This window comes from Pan paniscus, chromosome 1 (assembly GCF_029289425.2).
Source record: "Pan paniscus chromosome 1, NHGRI_mPanPan1-v2.0_pri, whole genome shotgun sequence".
In the NCBI taxonomy this organism is placed as follows: Eukaryota; Metazoa; Chordata; class Mammalia; order Primates; family Hominidae; genus Pan; species Pan paniscus.
In genome coordinates, this window is record NC_073249.2 from 41,187,761 (window position 1) to 41,210,818 (window position 23,058).

The 23,058-nt window shown below is 46.3% G+C and overlaps 1 protein-coding gene across 2 annotated transcripts in view; it reads left to right on the top strand.

Annotated features, from left to right (window-relative positions):
* Positions 1-23,058, top strand: part of PLXNA2 (plexin A2) — a 247,885-nt gene that overhangs the window by 58,388 nt on the left and 166,439 nt on the right. For both annotated transcript variants that reach the window (XM_003831204.8, XM_034945808.4), the window contains exon 3: positions 1,760-1,942. In XM_003831204.8, the coding sequence (XP_003831252.5) occupies positions 1,760-1,942 (183 nt within the window). The remainder of the gene's footprint in view (positions 1-1,759; positions 1,943-23,058) is intronic.

Here is a 23,058-nt window from a genome sequence, read left to right on the forward strand (position 1 = left end):
GGTGAGGGTGAGAGGAGGCTGAAGGGAGCATGGGGGCAGGCTGTTCTGCTGCTTTCTATGATTTCTACGATAGCCATTTCCTTCCTCCTCTGGGATGCCTTCACAGACCCAGAAGGAACAGCTGCCACAGGATGCGGGGCTCTTTCTGGCCCAGAGCCTGCAGCCTTTGCCACAGGATTCCACATTGTGCCATTAACTGGGCCATGTCAGAGCACCCATTCTGACCCAGCCCCGTGCTGAGCACTGTGTACAGAATGCAAACCCCTCAGCAGCCCCTGCCTCAGGAAGCATTATGGTCTTTGTCTTTCATTCTTTTTTAGATGAAAGACCTAAGATCTTTCTTGAGATCTTAGAAATCGTCAATTTAACATTCCCTTTAAGAGCCCTACAAGAGGACCCTGCTTGTCCAAGTTTTCACAACCAGTTAGTGGCAGAACAGGGGGTAGGATCAAGATCTTCCTACTTTCTTTCCAGCAATTTTTTTTTTTTTTTTTTTTTTTTTTTTTTTTTTTTTTTTTTTTTTTGGAGACGGAGTCTCGTTCTGTCGCCCAGGCTGGAGTGCAGTGGCGCAATCTCGGCTCACTGCAACCTCCGCCTCCTGGGTTCAGGCGATTCTCCCACCTCAGCCTCCCAAGTAGCTGGGACTACAGGCACACATCACCACGCCCGGCTAATTTTTTGTATTTTTAGTAGAGACAGGGTTTCACTATGTTGGCCAGAATGGTCTCGATCTCCTGACTTCATGATCTGCCCGCCTTGGCCTCCCAAAGTGCTGGGATTACAGGCGTGAGCCACCGTGCCCGGCCACAATTTTTTTTTCACTTGCTCAAGGTGATCTTCTTTCAAACATGCTCCAGTCGCTGCTGACAGATACATTATGGAGCCACACCACCACTCTCCTTAAAGGCTGGAAATATGAAGGACACCACCTCCAGAATTCTCTCTTAATTATATTTACCCAAACATTGTTGAAGATCTATAATGCACAATAGTGGAAAGAGTTGGACAACTTAACACAAATCTTTTGCATGCATTATTTCATTTGTTCCTTCACAATTCTATCAGAAAGGTAGGCAGGTATTATTCCAAAGGAAGAAACTGAGGCATAGGTAGATTAACTAACTTTTCCAAAGTATAAGGTACTATTCGATATTATTATGACACTTCTGATCTCTTTCCAGTACGGAAAGATAGTAGGGAGCTAGAATTCCCATGGTTGGCTCCAGTGACGTGCTGGTAAATATTAAACAACTGGATAGTTGAATGGCCTAAAATTTCTTGCACCCAAAGGGAGACCCTACAGCCCAAGAAACAAACAAGAAACCCTTTCTGGGCTGGTAGAAATCCTGTAATGTTGCCTTTAGACTGATTATCCACTGAAGGAACTCTTGTCTGAAATAGAAAGATCCCACAGAATGCCATGGTCCTGAGGGACATTAAAATAAATAGAAAATGAGTTCAGGCACTTAGCTTTACAAATTGATCCTGGTTCTCCTGGCAGAAAGGTAGATACAGGTGACGCCAGCTGAGTGGAAGGTTGCTGCCTGTTCTTTCATCTGGCTTCATAAGAACCAACATGGAATCTGTGGGTGAGCTGGTGAGAAGTTTTTGTCTGCAGCTTGTATGAGGGCCCCTGAACTCCCATGTCTGCCTCTCTGAGGCCTGGTGTCCTAAGGCTGGAAGTTGTGGATATGGGTCGTGTAGAGACTTCACCATGCCTCCACTGTTACTCACCCCAATTCCTTCCGCTTCCCTCCAGCCTGTCCCCATCGATGATAACTTCTGTGGACTGGACATCAACCAGCCGCTGGGAGGCTCAACTCCAGTGGAGGGCCTGACCCTGTACACCACCAGCAGGGACCGCATGACCTCTGTGGCCTCCTACGTTTACAATGGCTACAGCGTGGTTTTTGTGGGGACTAAGAGTGGCAAGCTGAAAAAGGTAAGAGTCTATGAGTTCAGATGCTCCAATGCCATTCACCCCCTCAGCAAAGAGTCCCTCTTGGAAGGTAGCTATTGGTGGAGATTTAACTACAGGCAACTTTATTTTCTTGGGGAACAAAGGTGAAATGGGGAGGTAAGAAGGGGTTAATTTTGTGACTTAGCTTCTAGCTACTTCCTCCAGTCATCAGTCATTGGGTATGTAAGGAATGCAAGCATATTTCAGTATTTCCCAAACTTTAAGAAAAAACTTTAAGAAGGTACATCTGCAAAAGCAAAAAAAAAAAAAAAAAAAAAAATTGCTCTTCATTCCCAAATCAAGCAAAACTAAGTTTTTGATTATGTACATTACAAATCTCCAAAATCACAAATCCCTCCCTGGAACCTGTAAAGTTGATTATACTGGTCTTTGTTGAATTCAGAGAAGTTGGTTGAAGCAGATTACTGGTCCCAGTTCTAAGACCTGGGGCAAACGGTGGGTGCTGCTCTCTGATGGTATATGATGCCTGAAGAAGACACCATTCTCCAGTCTTTCCTCTTCCTGCAATCACAGACTCTTCCCTTCCCAGCTCCCCACCCAGATGTAAGCTGCCAGGTGGAAGTAGACGTTTTACCTTGCGCCTCCCAGGGTACTTCTGCCAGCTGGAGGGCACAGGCTGTCTGGGGATGGCAGCATGGGAGGCCTCTTGTGCAGCAGGCTGAAGCCAACAGCTTGTACCGGCTTGTCTAGTGCCTAGGGTGCAGAGAGGGCGCACAATCTGGTTCATTATGTGGGATTAGAGCAGCCACATTCTTTCCGGTCTCAGCTAATCCCTTTTCCCAAGCTTACCCTCCTGCCACCTTTCCCTGGTCCCAGCACCTGTGGATCAAGGAACATGCAAGACCTCACTGCATCTCACCCTTTGATGTTGACATCACCCTGGAGCTCTTTCCTCCTAATCCATTTAGAGCCTTGGGAGGGATGTTGTTTGGAAATGTGGAAGGAGGGTAACCTGGAGTGAGCCCAAGGAAGAATTTCTATGTTCTGCTTGTTCTGAATTACTGCCAGGGGAGGTGAGAAGAACTGGTCTGGGTTCACCTAGCAGTGCTAAACCCTCCAGGCTTCTTCTGGTTCTCATGATACCAAAGATATTTAACCATTTCCTCACTTGCTGTAGAGGTTCCTACATGTTCCTCTTCTGTGCCCTCCACTCTGCCTGGGACTAGGGACCCTAGATTGGCTTTTCGGCACATGGAAGAGAGAAAGAATGTGGTCCTTGCATTTGCTTTTCCAAAATGGGAAGGGAAGGAGTTGCTGTGTGAAATTCTGCTAAGATTTAAAAGTGGCTTCTACCAAGAAGCAATTCAGCTTGGAACCCTGAGGCCAGCTACTTCCCTGCTCAGCCAGGGTCACCACATCCAGTTGAGCAAATTGTGCCTGGCCTAGGAGGACTGTGTTAACGGGCCTAGTGGGAGTTGAAATCCAGCCTGAGCTCTCCCTGTCACATCATGTACCCTGTGGTATAAACATCTGCTCATGGGACTTCTCTTACTAAGTCATCTACCCATAGGGACCACCTTTTCCTAAATGGCACACAGGCTCTCTAAGGGCCAGCAGAAACCACACAGGCTAGTGTGAGCACCTTTCCCCTACCTTCAGTCACTGCTCCAGGTCATGTGTGTCATTCTGTCTCCTTGATTCTCTTGAAAGTTCTGTGAAAGGCAGGGGTCATGCTTTTTGGACTGTTCCCTTCTTCCCCTTTAATCCTGTCACCAAGTGTTCACTCATGGGATAGGCTTCAAAACTGCTTTGAAAAATAGAACCATTCTTTAAGGAACCTTAGAGATTGCCTGGCCCAATACTCTCATTATTTGACAGGGAAACTGAGGTCCAGAGAAGAAAATTGACTTGCCCAAGCATAGAGATCTAGGACAAGTTGCTTCTTGCCTTGACACCCAATTTGGCACCATTTTTACTTAAAGAAGTAGCTCTAGAGCCCAGGGAGGGAGACTGAGAATGATCTTCAGGTCCAGGCTTGCTACAGAGGTCAGCTAGGGGCCAGTGCTTTCACTCTCTTCAGATCTAGATGTGAATTAAGGAATCAGTGTTTGCTGAATGGATGGATGAGAAGTGAATAAAGGAAAAGGGACCCAACAAGATACAAAGGGACCTTGAGTTGACTTTCCCCATATCTCCATGCATCGTGCACAGCACACACTAGGGGCTGCTTGGCATCTATCCAAGTCACACACCTGAGTTGGCCAAGTTCTCCTGGCCTTATTGAAACCCTGACGGACAAGTTACTGTGGAGACCAGTCAGCAGGTTCAAGGGCAAAGCTGGGGGCGTGGTTACCCACAGCTTGTTCTGACCTGTGATTTGGCTGCTGCTTCTCACTCTTTGCTTGGCCTTTCTTTGGCGGTTTCTATGAGCTCATGACACCCCTCCTTCCTCCTCTGTGCAGCTCACCCTTCCTTCCCACCCACGCTGCTTTGAGGTACTTGACATTCATACCCAGGCCCCTGCTGGCCTCCCGTCTACCAGCTTACTTGCTCCCACCCCTCTCCAGAGAAATAACCCATGAAGAATTTATGGAATGTCCCCAGGAAACCCTACTATGGTCCAGGCCCCATAGCTCTTTCAACACAGGAAGGAAAATAAAGAAAAAAAATAGCTAAGAGTTTGGAAAGGGAAGGGAAGCCGGGTGCGTCAGAACTACTCACTTCTCCCGGCGTCTGTCAGGCTGTCCAGCCCTCATCTACTGTGGTCTGTAGGAACAGGATGTCCCTGTGTATGTAAGTTTAGAGGAAGCAGAGACTTGCTAGAAGTGATAGGACCACAGGGCGCTCTTATGTGCTGTGTCCACATAGCTGCTTATACACTGCTTTCTGCAAGATGCATAGAGAGCACCCTAGACAAGACCACTGCCTTCTGAGCTGCAAACATGTGGAAGGAACAGACAGAATAAGGTTAAGTCCCCAAAACCTGTATGTGAGGCTGGGCGCGGTGGCTCATGCCTATAATCCCAGCACTTTGGGAGGCCGAGGCAGGTGGATCACCTGAGGTCAGGAGTTCAAGGCCAGCCCAGCCAACATGGTGAAACCCCGTCTCTACTAAAAATACAAAAATTAGCTAGGTGTGGTGGCACATGCCTGTAGTCCCAGCCACTTGGGAGGCTGAGGTGGGAGAATCGCTTGAACCCAGGAGGTGGAGGTTGCAGTGAGCCAAGATCATGCTACTGCACTCCAGCCTGGGCAACAGAGTGAGACTCCATCTCAAAAGCAAAACAAAACAAAGCAAAACAAAAACAAGAGTTTGAGACCAGCCTGACCAACATGGTTGAAACCCTGTCTCTACTAAAAATACAAAAATCAGCAGGGCATGGTGGCGTGCACCTGTAATCCCAGCTACTCAGGAGGCTGAGGCAGGAGAATTGCTTGAACCTGGGAGGTGGAGGTTGCAGTGAGCCCAGATCGCGCCACTAGCCTGGGCGACAGGGCAAGAGTCTGTCTCAAAAAAAAAACAAAAACAAAAAAACCTATATGTGCAATGCTGCATAAGCTAAGGGTCAGTGCATTGCAGGTGATAAGAAGACATGCAAAGATTCACCATAAGAGTGGAACAATTCAAACAAAACAGCAACTATAGTGTGATCAATCTGCAAAGCTTTACTGAAAAGGAAGATTACCAGGGTCTGCTTATAGACTAGATGAGACAGAAGAACTGATGAACTGATGATTTGGGGGAGAGAAGGGCATTCTAGACCTTGGGTGCCACACTGAGAAGGTACAAAGCATATGCAATGAAGGTCCAACATTCAGAGAAGCTCAGAAGACTTGGACGGGTAAGAGGGGAGGGAGAGCCCTGTGAGGCTTTAAGCCCTAAGGAGATCAAGCGAAAAGGATCTTGGGATTTTAGTGAACCGTGAGGTTGACATGAGCCAACTCTGTGATATATTGCTTCAACAAAGTTAGTCTTCATCATGATAATAGAAGAACAGCTTCTATGTCACGAGACACAGTGACTCCACTTTACCTTGGAGATAACATCGCAAGAGGGTGTTAAGCAAACTCAAGTGCCAGATAAACAAGAGCTAGATGGATGTGGGAATCATGCTATGTGAAGGGAAAAAGAGTGAATAAAGCAGGACATTGAACAGCTGTCTTTACATAACATAATTTACTGAGCACTTATTATGTGTCACATGCTATTGAAGAGCTTTATATCTGTTAACTCATTTACTCTTTATATAACTCTATGAGGTAGGTGCTATTATCACCTCCATTTTAAAGATGAGGAAATGGAGGTCAAGAAGGGTTAAAAAATAATAATAAAGTCACACAGCAAATAAAATGGCAGAGCTAGGACTTGAACTGTGATTACCTGGTTTTACAATCTGCAGGCTTATCCATTAAGCTATGGAAGATGAATTAGGCTTATTCAGTGTGGCCCCAGAGGGCAGAATAGGGCCACTGGGTAGGCGTTACAGCAATGCAGCTTTCCCCTTCATATAAGGAAGACGTTTTTTACAGCCAGACTGTCCCGTGATGGAGAGAGCTGACTCAGGAAGGAATGAGGTCCTAGTCAGTGGAAATATGCAAGCAGAGACTGGATGGTCACCAACCATGGGTGCTGTCAAGGGGATTCCTGCATCAAATCTCAGATCTTCTCAGTGATGGTGCCACTGTTTCTCTGGCTCTGTCAGCAAAGCGTGCGATGAAGGAGGACAGGCTGAGGCAGAGAAGCGGAGCAGAAAAGGGAAGACCAAGGTCCCCTGGGTGTGGGCTTTGGAATGAGGCTGGTTTTGAGCCTGCCCTTAGTGTAGCAGAAAGCCCCTCAGGGTCAGGTAGGAGGGGCTTGGCACAGACAGGGCAAGGCATAGCCAGGATGATGAGGACAGGCGGGCCTAGGGCCAGATGTAGGGGAGGGAAAAGCAGGTTATCCTGGGGTCTGGGTCTAGTTCCTCATGACAGCATCCCTCCTGGTTAAGAATAGGCAGTGGGAGTCCAGATGATAGAGATTAAGTGCAAACACCAAAGCAGATGGAGATGGAGGAAGAGTGGCAACAGGAACTGGAAACTCATTTTACATGATTTTCCAGGTTTCAGGGCGGAGACAGGAGGCAAATCAAGCTCATGCCATGGTGCAAAAGAGGGAAGAAGTCAAGCTGAGCAAGTGAAAGATGCCAGGACAATGGAAGGAAGGACTATCTTGGGTTAGGGTGAAGTTCCTTTGGTTTCTTCCTTCCATTTGCAGCTGCTAAACTGCCGCCTCAACCCAGGTTTCACATCCCTGCAGGGCTCCTCACAGAAGCTTGGGGGTAGTGTTTTGCCGAGGCTCTCTAGCCTCTTAGTCCCAGGGACCTTAAACAGCAGCAGATGCTGCTGGCTCTCTTTTCCATCCCCACCAGAAACCTCTTCTGCTGCTCAAGCATTGTGACATGTCCTTTACCCTGTCCCTTCAACCACTATGCATGGCACCCTCCTAGACCCTACAGCATCTGGCAAGGGAGCAGCTGTTAAGGTGTCTACCTCCCTTGAGATTCACAGATCTTTGAGGGCAGGGACCTTCCTTTTCACATTCATCATGCCATCCCCACTGCCAGATACACATTAGGTGCTCATGAAAGTGATCTCAAATGTATCGGGTGCCTATTCTATGCCAGACATCTATTTGTACGAATTGAAATAGAATCAGACACCAACGGTGACTCCTGTTGATGTGGTTGGTTGCGAAGGAAGGAAGGTATGATGTGTTGGGTAGGTCAGTGAGGGGAGGAGGAGGGTTGGCGTGGCAGTGGCATGAGGAGTCAAGGAAACAGGACAACTTCTGGTGGGTAACAGGAAAGGAGTTTGTTTTCTGGTTAACAACATCTGGAAGAGGGTGGGATGGTAATGTCAGAAATGTTGGCTGGAGGAAGGGGACAGCATTTACACTGTTGCCTGGAGGGCCCCAGAATAGTACAGACAGCCATCTGCTTCACCTGGATCAGATGCAGGCTTGTTCATAACAGGGGAAGCAGGCAAGAATGCCCAGGGAACCACTGCTTCCCCCACCAGTCTCTGTATGACTCTTGGGATGTTTTTGCAAATCCTCAGAGACTTTCCAAGCTCTGGGGAGGGCCCCGGCCTATTCTGGCACTACCTTCTTTCCCATTAGCTAATGGTGGCTGCTGAAATGCCTGTGAAATTCTTAGAGGAAAATTCTTTCTGCCTTTCCCTAAGGGACATACCAACCCAAGGTCTCCAGTCCCCAGCCCACAGGAAGCCCTGACGTCCCAATTCTATTCTTCTCTTTGTAATCGCACAAACGATTTACTAAGCAAAGCCAGGAAAACTGTGAGCTTCTTGCAGTAGCAGCTTAGGCATTGGAAAGAATCCATCAGGAGCACCAAAGTATTAACTCTCCTCAGCCCTGGGGTTATTACTCAGTTATTTGATAACACTGACTGTTTACAAGATACGTTTCTGTGGTTCTTTTCATCTTCCTCAAATTCTTCAACTGAGGGTGCTGATCACCCCTGCATCTTTACCCCATTTTACAGATGTAGGAAACTGAGCCGTAGCTATACTAAATGTCTTGCCCAAGGTTATATGCTCACCTCCACCCTCCAATGCCAATATTGACATTGGCATTTAGACTTTCTCCCCAAACACACTAACCTGTTACTTGGCTCCTCTCGTGGGGTGGAGTTGCCTTGGCGGACGGAAGGCCAAGTTGGATGAAAAGCTGAGAAACATGCCTTTCTCTCTGTGCCAGCCCCACCAAACAATAGCCACTCATTCCTCTGAGTGGAAATGATTCACTTGTCTCTCAGCATGAACCCTTGATTGAGTAAACAGCCGGAGCTGCAGGTCCACATCTAAGAGACTTAGTGGCTCTCCTGGGACCTGAGACCGCCCATCTGATACTCTAACTCGCCCAGGCGTCTCAGCAATGCTGGACACTGGGGTGGTGGGGAGTAGAGACCCTCTCCCCTTCCCCAGAGCCTGCATGGAAGGGGTGGGGTGGTGGTTCAGGGAGCTCACCACCACATCCCTAGTAATGAGTTTGGCTCCCTGCCCGGGCTCCCGCCGCCAAGCTCGCTGTTTGTTTTGTTGTTCTATAGGCCTCTTGGGTCCCCAGAACTGGTCTTCTGAAAGCTGGGAAAGGCTGCATTTGGTTGGCACAAGAAAGGGGCATATTTACAGAATGTCCCACTCCCACCCGTCTTGACACACACACTCTGGCCAGCACATCTCCTTGCTTGACCATGGCAGGTGTAGACAGGGGATGTCGGCTCTGTCCAGATCCCCAGCAGACCCCAGGGAAGGAGGTCCTGATCTCCCAGAGTCATTCTGAAAGGGGAGAAACTAAAGACTCATTTATTTTTTGTACTTTTTGTGTAGTTTCTAATATACTTCAATCTTGGACAATTCTTGTATGAGGCCTCAGGCTGTGTATTCAGCTGGCTGTTTTGCAGTCTTAACGTTGAGCTCCTGCAGCTCGGGGCTTTATTGCAGAGCAGGTGAAACACAGAGAACTGTGTTTTGTGGATGGGTGGGATGGGCGTAATGATTCAAGCTCACAGAATCCAGGCGACCTAAATAGGCTATGCAAAATTTTCAAGAGGCCAAGGTGCTGGTGTTTACAGAGGTCTTATCTTTAGGAAAATACAGACCCTTTTACGCCATTAAGCCTTGCCTGTCTGTGGATTTTGTACATGGACCTGGATCTCTGAGTCGGAAGGGACTTACAAAGACCACCTGGTCCACTCTCCTGCCTTCGAGTAGGGACCAATTTGCATAACAAAGAGTATAGGGGCTTTGGAGAGATCCAGTCCTGACTCCATCCTACTAGCTGTGTGACCTCTGAGCTTTAATTTCCTCAATGTAAAATGAGGACAGTTCTGGTACCGGCATCATAAGATTACAATAAGGATTAAATGACATAATTCATTATTGAACTGATATTTATTGAATATGTACTGTGTGCCAGGAGCTTGGTATAAAGCAGTAGAAAATAAAACTGTCAAAAATGGCTGCCCTGGCCAGGTATGGTGGCTCACACCTGTAATCCCAGCACTTTAGGAGGCCGAGGCGGGCTGATCACCTGAGGTCAGGAGTTCGAGACCAGCCTGGCCAACATGATGAAACCCCATCTCTACTAAAAATACAAAAATTAGCCGGGCATGGTGGCATTGTGCCTGTAATCCCAGCTACTCAGGAGGCCAAGGTGGGGGAATTGCTTGAACCTAGGAGGCAGAGGTTGCAGTGAGCCGAGATTGCACCACTGCATTCCAGGCTGGGGGACACAGAGAGACTCCATCTCAAAAAGAAAAAAAAAAAAAAAAATTCTTGCCCTGATGGAAATTATCTGAATGTGGGAAGTCAGACAAACAAAGTAAGTAATCACTATATATATTATGTTTAGTGGGTGATAAGTGCTAAGGAAAAAATAGATCATAAAGAAATAATTCATGGAAGGGATGGAGTGCAGAGCTTGGGCACATGGGCATATGTGCATTTAAATATTACTACAATTGTGACTTAACTTGTGAACTTCGATTTTTTTTTCCTGTGGAGTGGGGTAGTAATAAGCACTTTGCATATTTGTTGTAAGGATTAAATAAAATCATGTGTAAAAAGTGCTTAATATGGTGCTTGGCATGCAAGTGCTTTCTATTATTACTGATATCTTTGAGGCTTCCCCAAAACCCCACTTCTTCCCTGGCTCCCTGGGGTAGTGAAGCTGTCAGATCAGGCTCCTTTTCAGTGACATGTTTGCAAGGTCAGCTGGAGGAAGAGAATCCTGTCCCCTACTCCCAGCCCTGAGTCATGGGAAAAAAATACTTAGAAGACGGGACCAGCTGAGCCGAACTAATCTAATCCTGCTGGACTTTGGCATCCAGTTGCATTAGTCACCAGTGAGAGGTTTCCCAGTCTCATATCACCAAACAATATGTACTGACCCCCTCCCCAGGGTGGGGCTGAAGGAAGTGTCAGTTGCCCTGTTGTAGCTTCGCAGAATTAACTAAAACAGGCTCATTCTCCCCCTTTGCATGTCTCCACACCAACCACAATATCCTGTGCTGCACAACTCTGCCTTCGATGAATTATGTGATCTGAGGGGACCTCAGTTTACTCATCTGGACCACCCATGCCTGCCTGGCAAGATTGCTATGCGTATCAGACATGGAGGATATATAATGTCTAACACAGATCTTGACATAGGAGATGCTTAATAAATGGCAGTCATTGCTGCCTACCACCTCTGTTGCTGCTAGAGTGACTCCTCCTACTAGTATTACTACTACCACTCCTGTACTATTACCATGTTTTTCTGCCACAGTCCCAAATTCTCTTTGATTCTATTAGTTCATTAGTCCCATATAATTTTCAGATGATCAAGAAGGATTGGAGGCCAGGCGCGGTTGTTCACGCCTGTAATCCCAGCACTTTGGGAGGCCGAGGCAGGCAGATTGCCTGAGGTCAAGAGTTCAAGACCAGCCTGGCCAACATGGCAAAACCCCGTCTCTACTAAAAATACAAAAAAAAAAATTAGCTGGGCCTGGTGGCGGATGCCTGCAATCCCAGCTACTAAGGAGGCTGAGGCAGGAGGCAGGAGGCAGGAGAATCGCTTGAAGCCGGGAGGCGGAGGTTGCAGGGAGCCAAGATTGTACCAAGATTGTACTCTGTCTCCAAAAAAAGAAAAAAAAAAAAAAAAAAGAAGGATTGGGATATTTCACTGCTCTGTTGCAGATGGTGATTCTGAAATTCAGAGATTATGGACTTACTTGGGGTCAAGTTGTAAATCAAGGGAAGATGTGGAAATTGGAACCAGAACGACAAATACTTCAGGGTGGAGATGGGCCCAGCATATACCTAAGTCACTTGTGTAGCCCAAGATGATCAAGCTAAGAGCTTATGGCTACTTTAATGTCTCTTTCCTTCTTGCTAGCATGTGCCTCTCTGTCCAGGGAGGCAGGAAATACATGGAGATGAATGTGGTGAAAATGAATCTGGAGCTCTGGCCTTCTGAGTCTCTTCCTGTGGTTCTATTCTTCTCCTGGCCTCAGCCTCCAGAAAGGTTTCTAGGCTCCAAGGTGGGAAAGAAGTTCAGGAGCTGGTGCCGTTGGGTTGTCCCAATCAGCCATCCCCATCCTACCCTGTGTTCTGGTTTCTATGGCAAAGGCTGAGTGTCCCCCAGCTAATCTGGAAGGAGAAATGGCATCAACAGGCTTTAATAACAAATCTGGAATTCCCACGCTTGACAATTGAGGGGAAGAGGCTGGGGAATTGGGGTTAAGGCCCCCAGGGGATAAGATTGACACTATCAAGCAAGATCAAGAGTGTTCCCTTAAATGTGTATCATAGATTTAGTAGCTGGAGGGGACCTCAGAAAACTGATCTGGTCTACTGACTTTAGACAAGTAAGATGCGTATTGTTCTATTTTATGAATGAGTTAGCTGAGGCCTAGAAAGGTGGAGTGATCTGCTGAAACTCACCCAGGTTCTTACCCACGGAGGCAAGACTGGAACCCAGGTTTTTGAATTCCAATTTTGGGGCCCTTCCCTATATCATTTTAAAGGACTTTTTTTTTCCTTTTTTTTTGAGACAGAGTCTCACTTTGTCACCAGGCTGGAGTGCAGTGGCGTGATCTCAGCTCACTGCATCCTCCAACTCCCTAGTTCAAGCGATTCTCCTGCCTCAGCTTCCCAAGTAGCTGGGATTACAGGCTCATGTCACCATGCCCAGTTAATTTTTGTATTTTTAGTAGAGACGGGGTTTCAACATGTTGGCCAGGATGGTCTCGATCTCCTGACCTTGTGATCCACCCACCTTGGCCCCCCAAAGTGCTGGGATTACAGGCGTGAGCCACTGCGCCCGGCCTAAAGAACATTCTTTCTGCACAAAACATCAGACTGACCTCGGCCTCTCTAGCATGCAGGCATTTCCTATGCAGAACTTAAAATTGATCTAGGGATTTTTTTCCCTGGAGCAAGAATCCAGCTGAGCTTCTTGTACCAGGCCTGACCATACAACCTTGATCTAGGGTGACCAGGATCCCTGAGCCCTCAGTCCACACGTCTCAGGGATCTTACCAGAACCTGCCCAGCAGGGAGGCCTACTTCACTTCTGGCCTCAGGGCTAAGAAGTTCTGACAAATCAGAAGAACACTGAATTGGGACCCTCAAGTCTTACACGTTAGTCTTCTCTCTAGGAATGCCACATTTTTGAATGGGGATAGGCGTAAAAGATCCACTATAAATTAAGCACTTACTATATGCTAAGCCCTGAGCTAAGTGTTTTGTTTTGTTTCAGTTAAGCCTCATCAACCCTTGCAAATTGTAAAAATCATTAGTCTTGTTTCCATTTTACATATAACAAGCTGAGGCTCAACAAAACTAAGTAACTTGGCAGAGTCACACTGCTACTAATTGGAGAGCTGGGATTTGAATCCAGAGCTCTCTGACTCCAGACCTGTGCTTTTAACCACTAGCTTTTTAGCATTCAATTGAACTTCTCTACGCTTCCATTTGTCCATGTGTAGACTACCACTTGCCTGACGGAGAGCTGCAAGAAGATGCACGTGAGAAGAGGGGAAGGGCTACCTCTTTGCACTCTTTTGAGTGAAGGTGCCCTGGAAACTCTGGACATGGCAGCTGTCACCTCGGCACACGCTGTCTTCCTTGTGTCCCTCTCCTCAGGCCTCCTCCTCCACCTTCCCATCCCTCTCGGCCTGGGTCACAATGCGCGGGGTGGCGGCCTTTTGTGCCACACACAGTCCCCAGCTGACTCCCCTTTCTCCAGGCATCATTGTTTGCTGTGAGCTTTCTGAAGGAGAGACAAAGGAGTGTTGCTGACAAGGCCAAAAGCTGCTGGGTAAAGCGTGGGGCCAGGCCCCATCACCCATGCATCCCTCAGAGCCCCCGGGCTCTTCTTCAAAGACATTGTCTGGGATCTTTTGTGTGCCAGTCATACCCATTCAGAGCTGGCCAGGCAAAGGTTTCAGTGGGGAGGAGGAGAACACTGAGAAATGGAGTCATTTTGATTTGGCAAAATTGGAAGAGACATTAATGCAATAGTTAACAGCAGACCACTGCTGGGGGGATGGGCCCAAATGCTTGTTCTCTGTTTATGGGGCTTATGCAATTCCATCAATATTGATGCCTGATGCCTTTGATTCTGACACTAATCATTGCTATGAATTAAATTTGCAGCCATATAATTAGGATTGCTATTAATAGGGCCCTGAGCTAAGCACTCCGATGTGGCGTGTCTTTTTCTTGATAGAAAATGGCATCCTTGGAACTCTGCTAATGGGGCGCACCTGGGATTTGCCAAGAATGATGTGAAAATTATACATTCTATATTTGTATTGGGCCTTTTACTGAAATACCAGCAAGTAAAGGTGAGGCTGGAGGAAGGGTTCTCTCCTACCCAGTGCTGTGGGCAGCAATTAGGTGTCTCTGCTGCTCTTTAAAGTCTTTAGGAAAGGATATGCCAGAGCCAATGTTGGTCGCTCATGGTCAAGCTTCAGACAGCTCGTAGCCAGGAAGTTCTGCTTTATGTCTAACCTAATGGGAGTCAGTTTAGGCTAAGACACTAGCCAACTAAGGGAAGAGGAATTTTCCTCATACCCTAAGCTTATTTGAAAGAGGCTGAGCCAAACTCCTACTGATGGGCCCAGTTGGGCCTCATTTCTAGGTGGATGATTGGGCAAGACCCCTACTGACAACTGATTCCAAGGGTCCCCATCCAGAGAGCTCCCTGGGCCACAGACAACCCGTTAATTTCACACACAAGGGTTAGCTCTCTTTCATGTTGAGATTCTTTTCCAGGTAAATTTGCAGCATATTTAGTCACGGGGAAACCCAGTCTCTTCCGGCAATTAGCCCCCAGTTCAGCTTTGGTGACTGTCAGTGCCCCATTCACCCTCAGCCTGAGTAATCACGTGTCATCATGCACAAGGGTTATCTAACCCTTTTCCATCAATGGCACATGTGGTGACCTCCCTTTATCAATTAGAATAATAACTTGTACCAGTTGGCACAAGGGATGCACTAGTCCCTGCTCTTTTGATCTTCAGACTGAAAATAATTTTTCTTCTAAACCATCACTTATTGATTTTTTTCTTTCATTGTTTTATATCATTGAGATAAGACAATGGTTTGAGTTCAAGTCCTAACTCTACTATTTACTAAGTACGTGACCTTGGCCAAGTTATTTAACTTCTCAGCAATTCAGAGTTGAGAGTTCTTGTCTTTAAAAAGGTCATAATAATACCTTCTTCAGAAGGATTATAATAAGGTTCAATAAGCATCTAAATCTCTTAGCACAGGTCTAGTACACCTAATAAGATTCCCTGCCTTCCCCTTTTTCTTTCACCTCACATATACCCAGATACAGAGGACAAAAGAGATAGCTTTCTTTTCCAACATCTACCCCGGCCCTTGCCACCCATTCTTCTGAATACCACTTTATTTTCCACCCATTCTCAGGGACAACACACATAAAATTAATTTCTCCAAAGCAAATGGTGCAATGGAATCTGAATTCCACATGCCTTCAGTCTTTTTCTCCCCACCCACTGCAAGGGTGAACAGGAGCTTCTTGCCCCCATTGCCATAGTTTCTACTGTTTCTCTTTCTTCTCAGTTAACCCAGGGTCTTAGGTGGACTGAGTCCATTCTCCAATTCAATTCTCAGGACCCTACCACAAACTCACAGGTGTTCAGCACCTCCATGATAGGGAGAAAGGAGCAAGAGCATCTCAGCACCACCCAAAACCAAGACTACTTGAACACAGGATTTGCATTCACTTCTGTCGTCTGCCCCACAAATACACTGTACATTTACCCACTCTGTGTAAGTGCATGCTTAAAGGCAAGTATGTGGCTAGAAAGTAATTGGCTAATGGTCAATATTAGCAGAGAACATGGGTTTTTTTTTGTTTTTTGTTTTTTAACATAAAACCCTAGGAAACAGTGTGTTTGGTTGAGTCCTCAAGTACATGGACTTTTTATTAATTACCAAACAGGTATTTTACTTTTCATTCCTGAAGCTGGAAAGGGATGGGATTCCTGTTGGGTGATTGTTGGTGTTGGTGCTGTTTTGGCTCCTACTAAATAGAAAACATTAATCAGTTTCTTCAATATTGGAAATGTGCCTGATGTTGGGCAAGTTCATGGTTACTCGTAGGTGCATTCAGTCATATGCCCAACATAACTATACTCGCCCCCTTCAGTTATCTTGTCACTAGCAAGGTCTTGTATGGCACAACCAAACCCCAAAATTAGACTCCCCCATGAGGCCATATAATGTACCCACCACCTCCCTTGTACCTTCAGTCTTTCCCATAGTCTAATGGCTGCCCCTCTTGAAGCTGTAAAATGTTGGGTAATTTAAGTCTCAGACGGATTGGTGGTATCCCCAGAGGAATGGTCATAGACAGAGAAATGAAGGAAAAAATATGCCCAACCTACCCCCACCATCAAATCAAAGAAATAAAAAATCTGTCTCCTTGATGCCTCCCCAGTATTTATGTCTGAGCTCAGCAGACACCCCTGGGCTGCAGCCAGTCTGTGTATTAGCATTAGTCCATTACGCTTTTTATGATGCAAGTTGCCCACCCCTAACCCCCCCGCAAAAAACATTTTATGACTGTCCTTTTCATTTCTGGAAAAAGCTTCACAGAATGGCAGAAGCCTGAATCTCCCCACTCTTTGGGGAGCTATTTGTAGGCAGCCTGTCCCAGGCCATAAACAACGGGAGATAAACCACAGCCACCGGCAGTAAATGCAGCCAAGGCCATGGAGGTGCAAAAAGTAGGGGGTGGGATAAGCTTGGTGGAGTCTTGTACAAGCACAGTGCCTGGTGGGTCTGTGGGTCTACCCTACTCACAGGAGAGTCAAGAGATTGGGGCCAAAGTGGTTGCCACCCTCCCGGATCTCCACAAAAGCTAGAGGGAAATCTTACCACTCTCCCTCATGCCTGTCTTCCCTAGTGAAGCCATGCATCCCTTAACTGTGATCAGAACCTGTCAACTTTCCAATCAGAAGGAGAAGGTTAGCTTTGGCATCATTTTCTCCTGCTAGCTCATGCTGCTACCTAGATTACTACATGCCACTCATCTCCCACAGATGCTTCTAGATCTTGGAGCAACTTCTTGGAAGTTTCTCTGCCTTCTCCCACTCACTCTTCTTGTGACACCCACCCCTACCTCTTCCTGCTCCATTCTCTAATGCTCTTCTGCTCCCTTATTGTCAAGCTCGAGTCTTACCAATCCATCACCACTACTTCTGGCTTATTAAAACTTCAGCGTGGACTCTGGTGGCCATGGTGGTGATATGTATTTATACCACCTTTTGAGCTGTACCCACAAGCAAGTCACATAGGACACTGCAGGAAACAGCACCTTGAGCCAGCTTTGCTCCAGAAAAGGTGCCCTTGGGAAAAGAAAACCAAATTCTGAATGAATACTAGAACAGTGGAGATTTCTGATTCTTCCTACACACACGAAACAGCATTCGAAAGCAAAGAAGGAGATGGAGGGGCTGGGAGGTGGAGAAGGACAGCAGCAAAGCCCTGAATAGTTAGTGCATGGCGGGGTTTTGTTTCTCATCTGCCCCATCTTGGTGGCAGGATGTATAGATAGGATGGAGGTAATGGTGTTCTTTTTCTTTTCCTTATTTGGTTTTGGACTCCACATCAAATGGAGACATGTAGATGAAAGTGGCGTGCATTTAAAATGTATGTACACATCAGACTGCTGGAGATAGTAGCTATTATACTGCATGTATGTTTTTTTTCTTTTTCTTTTTTTTTTTTTTTTTGCAGTAAGCTGCTAAATTATTTATTGGGCACTGGGCTTTAATCTCATAAACCTGCCTTCAGGCCTCAGGCACCGGCAGCCTAAGCACTGCATAAAACACATACATCGGGCGGGCTGCATGGAGCACTCCAGTGACTCTAGGTAGTGATTGTTCATTTTCACTCGGCCCTTTCCCCCAGATCAGCTCATTAACAGCAGGCAGAACCTATGAAGAGCCTTCTAGTTTTCCCATCACTGTGAACTTGGAAATTGATTTGCATCTAGTAGCAGACAGGGGCTCCCAACCTGAGCACAGAGTACCAGGGGAACTGTGGCAAGAGGCTGTTCTCACAGTCTCTTTCCTTGGCCGAGGGATAGGCCTAAAAAGATGGAGTAAACGACTCCAGGATTACAAACCATTGCTGGATTATACAGAGCTATGCGCCCTAAGCTATGAACCCCCTTAAGTTCCCACCGCCAGTACTCATAGGTGAATGATCCTGGACAAGTGTTTTTTATTTAAAAATAAAAAAAAATTTTTTAATAAAATTTTTAGTTATTTATTTTACATTTAAAAAGTTTTTTTAGAGACAGGTCCCACTCTGTCACCCCAGCTGCAGTACAGTTGTGCAATCATAGCTCACTACAGCCTCAATCTCTTGTGCTTAAGCAGTCCTCCTGCCTTGGCCTCCTAAAGTGCTGGGATTACAGGTGTGAGCGACTGTGACCAGCCCAGACAAATTTTTTATATTTTGGGCATGAATTTGCCTTTTCTAAGTGAAAGAGATCTTTATTATCCTCCCTGGTTCCAAGGCCTGAGAGCAACTCTCTTGGTATGAATCTCCTTGTCAGTCTCTTAAATGCTAAGATAATAATAACATTCTTAAACTTATTCATTGGTTTCAGTTATATAAAGAGCTTTCATAAATATATATATATTGCCCATTTTTATCTCATTTTGTAATCCTAACAGCCCCATGGGCTGCGATATTATGGGTGAAGAAACTGGCCAGAGTGGTCAAGTGATTTGTCATTATCACTCAGTAATGACACTGAGATTAGAACCTGGATGTCCATCCTTTGTCCACACTAATCATTGCCTAGATGTGTGAGCTAAGTAGCATTACACGAGTATGGAAACTGAGGCACAAATCATCTCTGGCACCAAGGGGCCCTAGGGCTATGAGGGAGTAATGTTAACACCAATGCCCTTGTCATGGAAATATGAGCCCAAAAAGGGTTGTGCTTTCCAAACCCTGGGCCTCTGCTGTCTTTGAGCAAATGAAGCAATGCCAGGACTGTCTGGGTTTCATCATTCACTGTGCTGCAGCAGCCAAAACCTTATGACCCTCCCTTACAAAATCAGTAAGAAGAGGATATTGCGGTAGTTGGATGCACAGCGTTTTCATCTATGTTCCAGGATTCAGGGGGTCTGTGATCTACCAGAAAAATGTTTTACAAACATTTGTATATTTAGTTTCCTGTGTAGCGGGCCCATTGCTTACATTAGATTCTCAAAGTTGTCTATGACCCTAAAATATTAAGACCCTTTGTCTAATGGTTTTTTTTTTTTCTTTTTCTTTTTCTTTTGAGACGGAGCTTTGCTCTTGTTGCCCAGGCTGGAATGCAATGGCGCAACCTCGGCTCACTGCACCCTCCACCTCCTGGGTTCAAGCGATTCTCCTGCTTCAGCCTCCTGAGTAGCTGGGACTACAGGCATGCATCACCATGCCTGGCTAATTTTTGTATTCTTAATAGAGACAGGGTTTCTCCATGTTGGCCAGGCTGGTCTTGAACTCCTGACCTTAAGTGATCTGCCCACCTTGGCCTCCCAAAGTGCTGGGATTACAGGCATGAGCCACTGCACCTGGCCTGTCTAATGGTTTTTAAAAAGTGTGCCTTTGAGTTCTAGGCCACTCCCAACTCCCAACTCCACCCTTCTTCAATCAAAGTATCTTACTTTCATCTATCTATTTCTTCTAGTAGGGTTAGGAGTATGGTTTTTTTGTTGTTTAAAAAAAAAGATTCAAATGGCAGATGATGACATTTTAGGTCTGTTTGATCATCACATGTTATGTACCCTGGGTAATAGGCATACCTGCACCACAGTCACCACCTGCCATATGTGTGCACGTGCACACACAAACACACACACCATCCCCAAACCCGGTGTCCATGGCAGCAGGACAAGACAACCCTGGAAGAATTCAGATCAGGGCCCAGAGGTGGGCCAGAGGAGCCAGTGGGCCCAGACCAGGAGAATGGATCAGAGCAGATGGAAAGAGTGGACTCGAAGGTTACACCTGGGAGACAAAGTCAGGGTCATGGTCTTTGTTGTGACACCAAATCAGGCAGCACGGGCTGAGAGAGGAGGCTGAAGAGGTAGCTCCAAATCAATATTGAGAGAACCAAATCAGGCCAGAAGGTAGGAGTCCCATCAGCTGGGTGGGTCTTACTCCCACCATGAGGCAAGGGGAGGGAGTCCACTCAGGGAGGGTAAGAATCGCCTCGTGGATCCCTGACCCTGACACGTCTCCATGCTTGTTCTCACCTCGGGGCTTTGTGTGCAGTGTTCTCAGACTAGGAACCCCTCGCCCTGCCCCGTGCCCAGCTAACACCTCCTCATCTTCCACATGCTGATACACCACCTCCTCTAGGAAGCCCCCATGTGCTTCATAGCACCCCAATTATGTGGCTGTCAGAGCAGGAGAGCACCGTGGTTAAGAAGAGTCCAGGCCTTGGGGCCAAAGTATCTGTGTTCAACTCTTGATTCTCTCCCTTAATATCTGTGCGACATAGTGACAATAACCTCACCTCTCTGTGCCTGTTTCTTCATTTGCAAACTGCAGATAATAATAATTTCTGCCTCCCAGGCTCATTGTGAGGGACATGTAAATGAGTTAATACATGTAAAGCATATAGATCAGTGTCCAAAATAGAGTGTGTACTCAGGAAACAGTAATATTATTGTTGTATGTACTATTATAATTGTCCTTTTTCTTTTCTCTCTCCCTCCCCTCAGTACACGCCACGATTTTAGGATAAGGGCTGCATTCATTATCTCTCTATCTATAGTAACAGCTAATATAAAAGACATTCAATAAATGTTTTAAAAGAAGAAAAGGAGATGAGAAAAGTGGGGAGGGGGAAGAAATCCTAGGACAGGAGCCATCTCTCTGCCCCAATTTTGAGGCACCTTCTTGATGTGAGTCAAAGGTGCTTGCAGATGTGTGCTGTGTTTCCGCGTGAGGCAGGACCTCAGGGATTCTTACCAATGTTTGTTGCTGGCCATGGGCAAAGAACAAGGTTCTTGGGGAGTGCACATGATTCAGGCAGTCACATCTCATACACAGAAATTCAAGCCAGCAGTGCTGCAGCCGAATCCTTTTGGGACTGCCCTTTTCCAGAGGGAAAAATCCTTTAGCCTCACTTAGCTCATAGCCTCCCTCACCTGTCAGTGCCCCACCTGCAAATCCCAGCAGATGGCAGGTCTGCACTGAAAGACAACTACAGAGGATTCCATCAACCTTCTGGGGTCCAGGACTGAGTAGACTGTACTCCTGCCACCAAAGGTTCGAAGATGCAGAGCAACGCCCATTATTAGCGTGTTCATTCATACAATTATTTACTCACTCATTCAAAAACAATGACAATTACATATGGGCCTGCTATGTGCTGTCAAACATATTACTTGTTGCTAATATCTGTATTAATTACATCAAGCTAGTGGTTTCCAACTGGAGGTGATTTTGCAGACATTTGGCAGTATCTGGCGATGTCTTTTCATTGCTATGTCTTGGGCAAAGAGAGCTATTGGCGTCTAGTGGGTAGAGGCCAGGGATACTGCTAAACATCCTACAATGGATGGGACTTCCTCCCCACAATGAAGAATTATCTGGTCCATGATGTCGATAGTACTGAGGTTGACAAACCCTGATCAAGGCAACCAACATTTCTGGAGCGTCAACCATGTGCCAACCACTGTGCTAAGCACTCTTCATTTGATCTTTCTAACAGCCCTGCAACATAGGTACTATATTTTTTGAGATAAGAAAACTAAGACTCAGGGAGATTAAATTATTTTCCCATTTATTCACATAATATGTAGTTATTAAACAACTCAGTGGGTAGTGGATTTGAAAAGCAAACCCAGGTCTTCTAGCCCCAAAGTCTACTCATCTACAAAAGCATGCTAGCTCTCTGCACAAGGTCAGAAAGGAGAAAACATGACATAAGTGAGTGATGGAGAAGTATGAGTTTTGGGAGGAAAATGTTGTTCATAACTGCCACTGGGAATGAAAAAAAATCCCTTTTCTGCCTCCTTCTCTCCCAGTCTCCCATCTATACTCATATACACACACATACACAATCGAACAAAATCCTTGAGGCCCCAGTTTGCCTTCAGGGTGACTTCGGTGTGGGTGGTAATTTTAGCTTGAGATTCCACCCTCCTTCCCCCACCCCAAAATGTTTCTCATCTTACACATACAACCACACTTTTGGCTGGGAAGAGGGTGGAGATATTTCTCCTGCTCCTGAAATGTCTTGATAAAGATCTTCTCTCTGCCAACCTCCAGCTTCTCCTCGTGCTGATTTAGTGCCTGCTGTAGGAGGTGTGGGATTTTATTTGTAGCTCCTGACTGGCGGGCTGTTGGACAGGAGCTGTGTGTGTAGTGGGAAGAGTAGGGACTTTGGCATCAGACTATCTTGGTTCAAATCCTATCATCTAAGAGGATTATATTGGGTAAATCAGTTAGCCTTATTGAGCTTTGGTTTCTTCATTTGCAAAATGAGAATGATGATACCTACCTTGCAGGGTTGCTCCAAAAGTTAAGTGAGGTCAGTTGTGTTCATCTTTTAGTGCAGTACTTGGCAAAGAGGGAATACTCAGGAAATGCTAGCCAGTATGCTCATCCTTCTGCCTCAGCCCCAGGTTCGCTTTTTTTTTTTTTCTCTTTATCTCTTCTCAGGAGCTCAAAGAGAAGGGGAGGAGGAGTCAGGGTTCCCTTCTGGTGGGCCTGCTGGACCATGCTTCCCTCCCTATTCTGGGCCTCCTGTGGGGCCCTGTGTATAGCTCAGCCCAGGCCCTTGAGTCAACCACAAGATCACTATCTTTGCTCTGCCTCTGTTTAGAGTCAGGTAACACAGACCACAGCTGCCACCACCTCCCCAGGCATGATCATGTGAGTGACAGTCATCACCATAAGACTCTCCCACTTCATCCCTAACTTAGCAGAGATTCACAACATGGCTGGAAGTGTTAAGCAGTGGTGCTGGTTCACCCTGTTAAAAATGTAGCCTGAAATCATTCGGGATCTTAAGGCTGGGAGGGATCCCCAAGATG